This window comes from Dreissena polymorpha, chromosome 16, assembly GCF_020536995.1.
Source record: "Dreissena polymorpha isolate Duluth1 chromosome 16, UMN_Dpol_1.0, whole genome shotgun sequence".
Taxonomy (NCBI): Eukaryota; Metazoa; Mollusca; class Bivalvia; order Myida; family Dreissenidae; genus Dreissena; species Dreissena polymorpha.
This window is the reverse complement of record NC_068370.1, coordinates 31,378,090-31,391,951: the sequence shown is the minus strand read 5'-3', so window position 1 is coordinate 31,391,951 and position 13,862 is coordinate 31,378,090. Positions and strand designations below refer to the sequence as shown.

Sequence of the window (13,862 nt, the reverse complement as noted above, 5' to 3'; positions counted from 1 at the left end):
ATGTAAGAAGCATTTCACCAATGTTTACAATTGTTGTCGAATCACCATACTTATATTATTGCGCATAAAATAGTACGCTTACAGACTGACAGAAAGATCGATACGTAACTCCGTTCAATTCATCACGGTATACTATTCTATTGATAATATATAATAATACATCGCTTAACAATCTAAAAGTAGAAATAATTCTTTTAAACGGATTTTTTTAATAACGAAAGTGAAAACAACGGAAGTTGGATGGATATTCTGTGAGATGCACTTCGGCTCCAGAAAAACAATACAAATAAACTAAAAAAGACGTGTGGGGGACAATTTTCAGCTGGAAAATATTTGAAATAGGGTAAGTGATGATATCTCTACGTGGTTATTTCTGTTATTTAGTGCGATCTCTTGCTGATTAATGTTAATAGTTGTTTTACTAGTTGCCACCCAACTGTCAAAATAAATATGTGTTTTCTCAGGTATGTGTATACATATACCCGGTTTTCTCACCACTGCACGTGGTTTCGACCGATTTGTTTTGCACGTTTTTCTACGGAGCACAGCGAGGGCCACGCTTTCAAAATGGGTAGAAGGAATCGAAATATAAAATCAATCGGTTTGCCAATTTCTTTATATTCCTTTACAATTTTATATGTCGCCTGCAATCTATTTCAATTTGAGATGGTTTAAAATTTGCAATTTGGTTGAGAGGTAAATAACAAAATTGTTAAGCCTTTGAAATAGAATTGTGACTCTTATTATCCACCATACCAGGATTTTTAAAAAGTAGTTACGTTTTAGTTATTTTTAGAACTTTGTTTAGGAAATTTATCCAAAAAAGGCAGTTGAATAAAAACTCATTTGTTGTTTTATGACAATAATTTTCTGTGAAATGTTGCTAACTTGACCTTGTATATGTATATAGCTTTGTATTTATTCAACTTAAGGTAGTGCATATCATTCCTAACTTGAGATTGAGATTTTGTAAATTAGTGTAAAAATATATTGGTTTTAAACCAAAATATGAATAAAGCACACAAATATTGAATGTCAATAATGTGTTTATGTTATTCTATTCGTCTTTAGCTTTAAAATGATATATAGTTTGACCATATTGTACCACATTGAATGAAGAAAAACCAAAGCGAAGTTTTAATGAATTTTATCCCCCCCCCCCCATGAACCTTAAGCGGGAAAAACGAAAGTTCTTTCAATGGATACTTTTAGTCGGCGTTTAGAACAAAAGCGACTCGCATGTGGAGTTAAATGTTTAACGAATATATCATTGCGTGTTTGGTATCTAAAATCCGGTACATTTTTTCCGGTTCATTGTTCAAGCGATACTCGTTGAGTGTCGGCTTGAAAAAAAACACTAAGGAAGTTTTACGGTATTTATGATATTGTTACCAAAGTTAGTAACTTCTGCTTTTCAAGTAATGTTCGAATTGGTATAAGAGTCCCTTAAAATGGCTCAGCATTTTTTACATCTTTTTCAGAGGAGGGATACTGTTACTAGGGTAATTGATATGTTTCTGGTACTCTGGTGTTGTGTTACTGTTTGCCAGTAAAGCAAAGTGTTAAAAATAAAGCGCGGCCGTCCTCATTTTAAAATAAGTGTTGGTTGTCAGCATTCAAGATAAACGCAGCTCTTCACACTTGCAGTATTTTATTTCATTAGGCGAGAGTTTAAAAACAACAACAACATTAACAAAATTGTTTTAATTGTAAGAAATTGCTGTTCCTTTCAAACATGATCTGATTAGGATATATACATGCTCAAGTTAGAGCGGGGCTATGGAACGAACAAAATAAACAAAATGCAACGGTACATAAATCTTCAGATAGTAAAAAAACTGACAAAATGAATATGGAAAAAATGGGAATTACAACACGTTCATGTCAAATTATTTTTTAGATAAACATAAGGATATGGATGAAGCACACTTCACAAACGGAGCACGCTTCCGATTAATTTTAAAAGATACCACACTCAACCGTACCTGTATCCCTATAACTGACAGCATAACCTTATTACCGCATAAACTATAATACCTCGGCTTTTCATGCTTCGTTATACATATTTTCGTATATAATCTTATATCACACGCTATGTGCCTTATTTCAGTAGTTGTAAAGGGTCCAATACAATTATAATGAATCTTTTATTATTTTTTATTGCCATTAAGCATCTTCAAGAACTCCTATGTACCGTTGGATTACTGTCGTCGACAAGGTAATTACGAAATAATGAAATCGGAATCTGCGTTATTTATTATATTTTAACTGTACACAAAAGTAAACCGGTAGCAATAGTGCACAAAACGCATGAAAATATGGCATAATTTGTCTGAGATAATATTCACTACTTTTACTATTAAATCGCTGTCGCGCTTCTGCAATACATTTGTATGTGAGTAATTAGCTCCATGTTTAAAGGGAACAAATCAAAACATTCTTGAACATTACAATATATATATATTTAAAGCGCAAAATTAGCATTTGATTTCAAAAGCGTTTAATACACATTGCTAAATATTGTTATAAATGTGTGCACGAGCTTTCGTATGAAGCGTTAAATCACAAACATAAAGTAGTAAACATATTTGAGTTATAAGTCACATTACAAAATTTTGGTAATATACATATCATATCAACATTTCAATGTTCAACGTTAACCAATTCTGCATCTGAGTCAATGTATCTGATAATATCGACCTTAAGTTTCCTCAGAAGAATCTCTTTCTGGACTGAGTGATCCGCGTGTTCAATCGCTATTTCCAGTATCTTTGGCAAAGCACCGATGACCAATACGAACACAACATGCATCACTTCAGATACACCTTTGATAACTGTGTGCGGCTTCTGCCTGAGGACACTAGCAGTGAATAAAATTAAAATAACTATAAGTCCAAGTTTTAAGATTCCTTGCGCAATTTTGATATGAATTGGACGATGGACATCGACAAGCTTCATAAACAAAGCCTTAGAAACTCCAACGGCGTGATTCTTATAATGCAACCAAGTTGCCTTGCGTTTGGTGGAACAACGTATGGCATTTCGTTGTTGCGTGGTCAGTTCTATAGTCATGTCGTTGCATTGTAGTTTCTTGACATTGTTGAACCGGTTATCGGAAACCATTATTGTATCGCCAACCATTTGAACCCCAAACGGGTCATTGTCCAGTTCTTTGCATGCATCTACTATATCAGCCAAAAACTCAGCATAGTCTTTCCCAAATCCGGCGATCATTTTAAAAACATAGTAGATCAACACTATACCGAAGAATAAATATCCGAACGAAAAAGACGGGTAAACCAATACAGCGAGGAAACTGAAAATTAAAACTTCTGACAGGAACACGAAGGAATCGATAAAAATTGAGCATACGCTGAAAACAAAATATGCAAAAACAATCCCAATTAAAAAACTAAATATTAATTTCAATAATGTAAAATGTCCAACTTTGGAAAGCACTTTTTGTGTACGGAACATCTCAACAAGTGTTTTTGTGTAACCTCGCATAACGATGTACATCCAGTTGATTACCGGAAAACCGTAAAACACAACGGAAAGTGTTATTTCTACAATTGCAAACACAATGAAACATGGCACAACGATAAAGAGCAAAAATCCGATCCTCTTCTTGCAGAAAAGATTATATATAGCTTTCAGTCTGTTCATCTGAAGCTTTACAACATAACTCCAATATGATGGATTAGTAAGCATCGATATTGACCCAGAGCTAAAAGCATAAGCTTTCATGTACCCAACTTTGTTACTGATGAGGGTATGGGAATATTTGTCAATAGTTACAACATTAAAACATAGAAGCGACTTGTCCCAAGTATGGTTTTCTTGGGGTACACCTTTTTCTATTATCTGATTGCAATCTGATGGCAAAATAATAAAGAAAAGGCTCGAAATATAATATGACAACAGAAGTATGAATGGACCTCCAAGGGCCGGAAGAAACACCTCTCTACTTTTCTGAAATCCCCCTAACATAGATATATACCCAATAGGACAGTTATGCTTCAAAAAGAGCCGTTACCTCTTTGTCGAGATATTTATGATACAAGAAGAGGCGAATGTATATCAAGCAAGGAAGTAAACAAACAAATACAATCCGCCTGAATCTCGATACTAAAACGGGGTGAGTTTTCCACAAACCGAACATTCCGCCAACTAAACTTGTGAATGAAATTGGCACCGAACCGTCGAGATAGACGTACTCCTCCTGCGCTGGTGATCCAATAAGATCGAGTTCATCACCATCTAAATGTCCGTCTTGATGACCCATTGGCGTCGATATTGCTATCAAGGCACCACTTGCCTTCATAAAAGCCATTGGAAAGTAAATGAATGCAAGCACACCTAGCATATATGGAAAAACCGAACTTTCTAGATTCTGAACGTATTCTTTCCCATCGCACTTAACGAAATTGTCGCTCGCATTAATCAAGTTGTGCTCAGTGTGGCAGCAGACATATTTTGTAATCTGAATTGGATATCCCGTATAAACTCGCAGTTGGTAAGCTCTGGTGTGAGCAATACCCGGTATATCCGCCCTATAGCACCAATATGAATAGTCCACAAATTTATCGTTTCTATTTGGCTCAATGTATGTGTGCGTGAAGTGTTTGAGAGCTTCAGCAATGCTCTTTGTTGATTCTGGTTCACCTATTGTTAAACTACAGTCATTGTCGTCTTCAACCTCCAGAACCAGAAAATGATTCGCCGGCAAAGTCTTCGCGTCCAACAATCCAAGTGAGAGGACTGGGTAATCCAGAGGCCATTGTAAGTATGTGAATAATCCTTCTAAGCTATTGAACGTCCAAACCCAGTAAAACGGCAATATGACATCCGATGTGTAGTTGACATTTTTGTTGTTGAAAAATAGTTGTAGCCGTGCAAAGTTAGGCTGGAATGCGGCGAATGACTTTGCTAGAAACAACGCGCTGGTCTTGTTTAAAGTTACCTTGCAAGTGTTTGTTACGTTACTGTCAAGTTCCAACCCAATGGTGGAACAATAACATGTTACGAACAGTAGCATTAACACTGCTTGCCAATATTGCATTTTTGTCTCCGTCTTATTTAGCCGGTTTCTTAATTGTATATTTTCTGTCACTGCGAACATACGCGTCCTCTACGTTGAAACGATATCAGCTAAAGAGATAGGGAAGAGAGCACACCGTCTCCTAGAGGCATTTGATATGATTGTACGGAAGGTCTACAAGTCATCAGTTTGAACTTTTATTGCATGGCTTCCTATAACTGTGTTAAATATGTTTCAATATCATTTTAATTCACATTCAATCATAATTAAAGTGCTATTTAAGTATTGACAAATATATTAACAGAAATGGTACATTTCAAGCCATGTATCGGTAAAATAATACTATTAATGGTTTACTGATAAAAAATAATCGTAGTAAATTGTAGATCACGTTTTGTCATTTGTATTCAAATTTGATGTAATTGTGACTGCTTTTAAGCGCATTGTGTGAAATTTAACTTTGTTATTCGTGGCAAGTGACTATAATCGGTTTCGCACAGAATGTATGATTTATGTACCAATCAGGCTTCCGTAGTTGTGTGTTCATGTATAAAAAACACAATGGATTAGGCAAACGAATTCATTTCACACCGACAAAGAGGAAGTTTTAAACATTTATGAACATGGGTTTAAGTTAGCATTAAATTTCCTTCTCGACGAAACGAATACCACACCATTCATAAAAGTACTGGCGACTGAAGAATTGAAGAAAATAAACATGCTTTTATAAAGCCAGATATTATTTATAACTTTAGTCTAAGCTATCAAAACATGTTTAAATACGCGTAGAGTTTCAATGACGACTGTAAACAGAAAAAGGGAATGTAATTGGCCAAAAGATACATCGTTTGAATATATAGCTTTATGTCCCAAAAAGGTGAACGTTTTAACCCATTTATGCCTAGCGTCTAGAAAAAAAGGCCTTGGCAAACAGGGTAGACTCAGATGAGACGCCGCATGATGCGGTGTCTCATCAGGGTCTGCGCTGTTTGCTTAACGGAATTTCTGTAAGAAATGTTTATAAGTATAGAAATAAGTATACTAGAAATCCCTATTTTTGGAAATAAATTGATCCAATGTAGAAGGATTGGAGAGTCCACTATGCATAAATGGGTTAATATTAAGATTTAGCGATAAAACCAGATATTTAAATGTGCAGTTTAAAGGGGGATTATTGAGGTTTAAGCTTTGTTTATCCCAATAAAGAAGACATTGTTGGGTTGAATGCTGTCGGACGTCGGGGGACTGGCGCGACAAAAACACTTATGTGGAGCCGAGCAGACAAGAAAGAGAGGCGCGCCATGATCCAGGTAGAAGTCAGGTAGGCAAAAGAAAACAAGAGACAAGCTAGAGCGGTAGAAATGGGAACACGTGGAGCATGGGCAACACGGAATACAATTGGCAGGAAACTGACCTGGGACGACATCTGGAAGTACGACTCCATCAGACTTTTGTTCTTCCTTAGGCCAGTCCATGACCTCACACCATCACCCGCAAACCTCTGCCGTTGGGGACTCATACCAGATCCTAAATGTCAACTTTGTGACCGTCCCGACACTCTAGAACATGTTCTTTCTTGCTGCCCTAAAGCTCTGTCACAAGGAAGGTACAGATGACACCACGACAATGTCATCAAAGAGGTGGCTGACTGGCTGGAACAAGAAAGGAAAAAGGAACGCAGTAGCACACCCCTACAACAGATGATCAACTTCGTGAAGCCGGGTGAAACTGCACAGAAACAGCCGACACAGAAAACCTCAATCCTCAACGGCGCAACCGGATGGAGCATGAAAGTTTATCTTGACAACAAGCTGGTCTTCCCAAGTATCGTGCGGACAAACCTCAGGTCCGACATCGTGCTGTGGTCAGAGGCAGGGTAACGACTCATCGTGATCGAGTAAACAGTACCTTGGGAAATCAAATGCAAGGGGGCCTACAAGAAAAAAAGGCCGCGTACACAGAGCTGCTTGAAGCTTGCAACCAAAGAGGCTGGCATACTTGGTTGTTCCCAATAGAAGTAGACGCTATAGCGTTGTGTGCACAATCCGTGTGGCGACTGATGTCAGCTTTCGGGTCTACTGGCATGGATAGACGGCAGACTATCCAGAAATTTAGCCATGCTGTAGAGCGGTCGTCCAGCTGGTTGTGGCTGAGGCGAGATGATGCAGCTTGGAAGAAGTAGAGCTATCGACATCCACACCGAAGCTACGGTGGGCCCACCCTCCCGAGATGTCCAGGGTTCAGAGGCGAAACATTGACGGCGGAGGGATTCCATGCTGATGAGGCGTGTCGATCAGCAATACATAACCACCATAGAACCTGAGTCTACAGGGGATTCATGGGTGGGTGTGATATTGTATTCAACTTATGACAGCATTTGAAGTTTGAAGTATTCAGTTCTTCCACAATATAAAAAATAAATATTTAAATGATAAATTTCCTACCACCATTAGGTCCATCTGCATAATAATAATTATAATGGATTAAACATGTTTTTGTTTGCAATTATGTATGTCTTCAGAATGTGTTGTATGAACTCAACGATGGTCTTCAAGCGTAGGTATGACCAACGCCCAATAACATGATTTATAATTGCAAACAGCATGGCTCTGATTTAAATTTTATTTAACGGGTAATTCAATTACAAAATGTTAACAATAACTTGAAAATAAAACTTACAATCAAAAAATTTATTTACAAAAATGTAAACTATATTTTTGCTCATAATACTTGGGTGTATTTGTTAAATATTGTGTATATTCCAGTAATCATCTATGGTAATTATGGTTGTTTATATGCATCTTTATTTATTTGTATAATGTTAATATTATGAAGTTTTATTCATTAAATAACCAAACCCTGTTGAACTGAATAAAGTTAATGAACATACCTATAACCCAATGGAACACTTGACTTTTGATCATACTGATCAATCTTTTCCAAACAATGCAGCAATTCTATTTGGAAAACACGTGTTGCGAATATTTTCGTCCGGCTTTTGTTCTAGTGGTAAAATGTCAGTATTAATTTCCTCATCCAAACCGCCATGATTAATAAACTTAGCTTGTAACCGGCATTTATATGAGCATGAAACTACTGTAGCAAGTTTCAGTGTGATTTTTTTTGCAATAAAAATGTGGAGAGAAAGTGAGATACAAACTGAGATCCAATAAACATATTTACTTATTGTATATGCGTATCGATATATGTGAAGCATAATTTCCTGTAATTTCCTCTTAGCATTTCTCTTTATAATATACACGTACATTGTTTGCATTTTAACCTTTCATATGGACATCGATTTTATAAATTCAATATAGATAAAGATTAATGCACGATCCTAGCAGAACTTCCGAGGGACAGGCCGCTAGAGCCGATTCTTGAAAAAAGAGAGAATGAAAACGTGCGTACGTTTTTAAGTGGAATAAGTAGATAAATGTTGACATCAATGTCCAAAGAGCGACGCAACATATATTCCCAACACCTCGACTTTGGTAATAAATAAAATGTGCGATTCGTAATCGAGAGTTCACAGCCAACATGTTAAACAACTAAAACCAGTCGCTTTCGATTTTCTCTACGACTAAAGAAGGCAAGCCATATTAATCGGATTATGAATCTTCAGGAACTGCTAAAGATTTAACTACGAATTCCTAAATTCAGATTTATTTGGCGATTTGTTGAACAGGAGAACTTATATTCAGTAAGATTTACGAAATAAAACAAATGTTTGGGCCTCACAAGAGTAGTAAAGTACGGCGGTCTATGGCAAGCGGTTCGACGCATAATCCCAAGAAACTAGGTTTTCATGAGAACCTAGGTTCTCGCTTGAAAATTGCACATGGCTTCCAGAACCCAAGTTTTAATTCGATATCCTAGGTTTTCACCAGAACCCAAGTTATCATGAAATGTGCATCAAACGGCGATAGCCAAGGTTCTCATTTGAAAACCAAGGTTCTGGTAAGAGCCTAGGTTCTCAAAATGAAAACCTAGGTTCTCATGAAAAACCTAGTTTTTTGGATTATGCGTCGAACCGCTTGCTATAACCGTGGTTTTCGTTTGGGAACCATAGTTATCATGAGAACCTAGGTCCCCAAAGTGAACAAGAGGCGGTCACCGACGGCTTATGCCTGTTGTATAATCCCAAGTAACCAGGTTTTTCATGAGAACCTAGGTTCTCATGAGAAATTAGGTTTTTCATAAGAGCCTAGGTTCTCATGATAAACTAGGTTTATAAAATCCCAAGAAACCAGGTTTTTCATGAGAACCTATGTTCTCATTTGAAAACCTTAGTTTACGCTCGAGAACCTAGGTTCTCATGAGAAACTAGGTTTTTCATGAGAACATAGGTTCTCATTTGAAAACCTTAGTTCTCGGCGAGACGACGCACATGGACACATAGAACTTAGGTTCTCATGAGAAACTAGGTTTTTCATGAGGAATTAGGTTCTCATTCTGAGAACCAAAGTTCTCGTTTGATATCCAAGGTTTTCACATGAACCTAAGTTCTCGACAGCTTTACGCGTCGTTCTCTTGGATATCCTAAGTTTTCATGAGAACCTAAGATTTATGTAAACACATTATACGAGAGTATTAAAAGCAGTGTGTATACTAGTATGCTTTAAACTCAACATAATAATCATCATGAACTTGACTCCAACGCTTATGGGGTTTCGCAGATTATTTCAATTCATAACGACATTCTGTTTGATAAGTCATGTATATGGAAACATTTCGTGCATAAACAATATGTTTACCAAAAAGGTGTAAAAAGTTAATATATTGTTTTTTGTGAATTAAGGGAACGTAATAGTAATTTCTTTAAGTTACTTTTAGCAACCAACTGAGTAAGTAAGTGGGATTTTAACAAATGATTTTACAGCTTACCTAGCAATATTGTATTAACTTACCAATTCATTTAATAGTGAAAAATACCAGGTACATTCATTTTTTTTTGCAAATAAAAGTTGAAACCATTGTTCAAAAGTATTGTCCATTTCGGATTTGCTGCTTTGTGTTGTTGTTGTTGTAATTATTGCTTCACATAATTACCTCTCTGATTTCGAAGGACATTTTGCGCCTAAAGTAGATTTTCGCTAATAAGAGACTTTTTTGAATGAAAAAAATTATAAAACGGAAAAGGTGTTCATGATTATTATGTGCGGTGTTTTCACAGGCTAATGTGGTAAAGCACTTTACGCACATGCTTTAAGCCCCGTCTTCCCAGAACTAGGTTTAAATACTGTTTTTCCATGCACTTGTTTATGTACCCAGTATAAAATAAAAAACTGGTTTACAATTACAAGCAAAACGCCTTAATCAATCACTTGCATTTCTTGGATAGCCTAACAAAACATACATCAAGAAGTACTTTTTTCTCGAATATTGTGATAATGTATGCATTCGGAACTTATTTAAGTTTATATTCGGACAAAGCATAACTATTTGTTTTTATACAACCAATCTAATAAAAGTTTTTTATGTAAAGAGATAATTTGATCCGCGTGATGCGAAAATGGGTCTTATGCTATATTTGGCCAACGTAGCTCCAGTCGAGAATGCACATCCGCACAGTCTGGTTAGAAGCTACCGAGCCCGTTGATGAGACCGCGAAACTTTGCGTGACTTTTAAGCGGACAGGGTTGCTTCTGACCAAACTGCGCGGACGCCCAGGCTGGTCTGAAACTACGCTGACGGTATATGACATAAGACCCATTTTCTTCCTTTTAAACGAACTGACAACATGAAACCTCATACCACTGTTCTAGTATGTAATACATAATCATGTTTATCCGAATGTCCTATTGTATGTCATTTTGGACGTTTTGAAACGAAATTTTATCGGTTCGTATCGTTTACTGCGTGATTTCTTACCCAGTTTACAATTTCTTAGACGCAGAATCTATCGTCAGGGAAGTCGTGTTACGAATAAAAAGTAATTTTTATTACTAGTATTCAGGAAGAAAAAAAAACAGTCCAAGCGATCCGATGCCGACCAACACGGTGTGATGTTTATATTTAGATCAAGCACCAATTGTTATATTTACATTTATATTGAGACAAATAGTTAAACAAGATAGCACATTCCACCACATCCACCGGAAGTTTGGAAGAATTTAAGGGGCGCCTCCTTCACACGGTCGATCATTCGTCCCGTTCATGAGCGTCCATCTGACCAAGGTCGGGGCATCGCATACACAGCAATTGGCAGGTTGCGTGTGTATTGCCCCGGCCTTGCCAGCTGGACTGACCTCAATCCAGTCCGAACGGCGACCGTATGGAATAGGCTCCCCACCGACCTAACGGCGTTTGGATGCATTGGAATATGTTACCTATTTTGTTGAATGTACAAACTGAATAGAATTCAAAAATATTTAATTTTTTTAAATCATGTTTTAAAAGGTAATGTTTTTTGTCTTTTTGCTTTAAAACGAAGGTGACCGAGTAATTGGTATAAGAATAAAGACAGCGGTGTTGGTCGGCACGGAGCCGTCATCTAGTTCACAATGTTCATGCTTTGGACGTGGGTTGGGCTCTGTTTTCCCCTTGATACGGCCCGGCTGCGTGCGGAGAGGCATCTGCAACACAGCGCACATGACAAGTGTAACTAAAGTGAACTTGAGCATTCTCTTTCATATTGATTCAACTGTTTAACGTTTACTGCAGCACGTTATTAGCATATAAATATCATACTTATGATCAAACAGAATAAATCTAAAATATAATTTACTTGATTGTATGCAGTCGCAGAAAAAGCTCCAAATGAATCAATAAAATAAAGCAGTGTACAAACGGCATACCTTTTGTGCAGTTTCTTCAGGTTTTTCCTCCGCTGCTCTGGAGGAACCACTTCCCGTACTGCGCGCTTTGTGGCTGTATTCCGGGCGCGCCTCTCTGCCCTCTTCCGGGCCTCAATTGATGCCAACCTAAAACGCATTTCCTCCTCGAGGAGCTGAAGTATATTATGGCAATTAATACTATTTCTTACTTTTTATCATCATCATCTTCATCATTTTCAACATAAAAAATGTTCTTTATCATTATCAGTATCAGAAATATCATTATCATCATCATCATCTTATTATTATTATTATTATTATTATTATTATTATTATTCATTATCATTTAAACCATCCAACATCATCACCATCATCATGTTCATCATCCAACATCATACGCAGCACTGAACTCTGATGCATATTAGTTACTCACGGGAATGCGGTCTTTTAATGTTGGCAGGAGTGGCTTTTTCTCAATCTCCACTCGAACCTCAAACGCGCAGCCATCTTTGGTCAGTCTGATGTTGACTTCGGGAGCGGCGGGAGGTTCTGAAAGTTAACCGGAAGTTAAACTTTAATTATTAAAAGACCATATCAAGATAATATTTGAACACTATGATTTCCATGGCAATTTTGTTATCACTTATTAATCGTATGCATACCGTACGGCGCGACTTTATTACTACGCCTTCGAAACCAGCCTCTGGTTTTATTTCTTTTTTTCGTGGTTTCATCTTTTTCCTCTATGTTATTTTTCTTTCTTTTAAGAAATGCAAAACACCCCATCTTGTCGTTGCACAAATGAACTGTCTCTTGCTTTAAGTGTCAAGGAAACGACGTCACGATTGTATTACGCAATAACGTCACAATTGTTCGTTTTATGACGTTATAAGTTAATATCATTACGTTCAACATTTGCAGACTTACAGTTACAGGCGGGACCGGCGTCCCCAAACTAAATGTCTATCGTATATATGTCACTGAGCCTGTATAAAGGTTCAGTATACTCATTATTTTGGTGTGCAATTCTGTACTCTCTACAAAACTGAACATCATGTATTTGAAGACACAATTCTCTGTAAGGACATTTGCCATATTTTAGAATATTTCTTTGTGCATGTGGCGGGGAACACATGGTTGTTAACTAGAAATTCACAATTGTTTGCTTGAAGCTTGGAGACTACATGAGACTTTGACAAGTGGTGAGAAGCCGGTTAATGGATAGTCGTAAAACAGTCACAGTTGATTCGTGTCTTGTTCTTTTATTTACATATCCCTTGGCCTATCTTTTTCATTTGTTTTAATCAATTGGGCTTGGAATGCTCTTTATAAATGGTATGGTTATGACGGTCTCTATACGCAAAAGTTTGACTTTATTTTTGTTTAAGCCATTGCTTTTACATTGAACTTGTTAAGGACATCTTTTAGTATAATTGACCTAAAGCAGTAATGGCTTTTCCCGGACGATATGGATAACAAACCCTTCATTTAATACACACAGATGCGGTAACGTATGTGATAACCCGTTACCAAACTTAGCATCCAATTACGCTGCAATTCCAATTCTTAACAATCACCTCGACTTTGGTAGAAAATAAAATGTGCGATTCGTAATCGAGAGTTCATAGCAAACATGTTCAACAACTTAAACACTTTGCTTTCGGTTTTTGTCTACGACTAAAGGAGACATGACTTATGAACCTTATTAAGTCACTTAAACAATAGACGAGAGTAATAGGAGCAGTGTGCATAAGCTCTTGAACTCAACATAATCATCATGTTTCGCTTTGACGGTGACCGATGAAAGAAAAAGCATGAACTTGACTCCGAAACTTGAGGGATTTGCAGATCCTTTCAATTCATAACGACATTCGGTTAGAGCTAGATAATAAATGACAGATAATGAATATGGATAATGTCGTGAGGAAACAATATGATTACAAAAAAGCTGTAGCCTAGAGAAACTGTTGGTGCAAAGAAATTAAATGGACGCGGTACTCGTATTTTGTACAACACAAGTGTAAATTATGTCATATCTCTGT

General features: G+C 37.0%; 2 protein-coding genes across 4 annotated transcripts; both read right to left on the bottom strand.

Moving 5' to 3' along the window:
* Positions 1-1,689: 1,689 nt before the first annotated feature.
* Positions 1,690-5,641, bottom strand: LOC127862767 (uncharacterized). Of its 2 annotated transcripts, none has more exons than XM_052402023.1 (2): positions 5,560-5,641; positions 1,690-5,151 (listed from the first exon to the last, which is right to left on the bottom strand). In XM_052402023.1, exon 2 carries the CDS (start codon positions 5,120-5,122, stop codon positions 4,013-4,015), a length of 1,110 nt encoding a protein of 369 aa, XP_052257983.1. In that variant the 5' UTR covers positions 5,123-5,151; positions 5,560-5,641; the 3' UTR covers positions 1,690-4,012. The 2 variants fall into 2 exon arrangements, with proteins under 2 accessions (XP_052257983.1, XP_052257982.1); XM_052402022.1 differs by having other exon boundaries at positions 5,560-5,639.
* Positions 5,642-11,030: 5,389 nt separating this feature from the next.
* LOC127862779 (uncharacterized) lies at positions 11,031-12,637 on the bottom strand. Of its 2 annotated transcripts, none has more exons than XM_052402052.1 (4): positions 12,483-12,637; positions 12,254-12,369; positions 11,842-11,993; positions 11,031-11,619 (listed from the first exon to the last, which is right to left on the bottom strand). In XM_052402052.1, exons 1-4 carry the CDS (start codon positions 12,604-12,606, stop codon positions 11,538-11,540), a joined length of 474 nt encoding a protein of 157 aa, XP_052258012.1. In that variant the 5' UTR covers positions 12,607-12,637; the 3' UTR covers positions 11,031-11,537. The 2 variants fall into 2 exon arrangements, with proteins under 2 accessions (XP_052258012.1, XP_052258013.1); XM_052402053.1 differs by having other exon boundaries at positions 12,311-12,369.
* Positions 12,638-13,862: the final 1,225 nt, after the last annotated feature.

What these genes read in the sequence shown, in the direction of transcription:
- LOC127862779 (XM_052402052.1), bottom strand. Translation starts at nt 12,606, where the DNA reads ATGGGGTGTTTTGCATTTCTTAAAAGAAAGAAAAATAACATAGAGGAA. An exon ending in CATTAAAAGACCGCATTCCC is followed by an intron (nt 11,994 to 12,253) that starts GTGAGTAACTAA and finishes AATATACTTCAG; the next exon opens with CTCCTCGAGGAGGAAATGCG. An exon ending in CTGAAGAAACTGCACAAAAG is followed by an intron (nt 11,620 to 11,841) that starts GTATGCCGTTTG and finishes GCTGTGTTGCAG; the next exon opens with ATGCCTCTCCGCACGCAGCC.
- LOC127862767 (XM_052402022.1), bottom strand. Translation starts at nt 3,990, where the DNA reads ATGTTAGGGGGATTTCAGAAAAGTAGAGAGGTGTTTCTTCCGGCCCTT.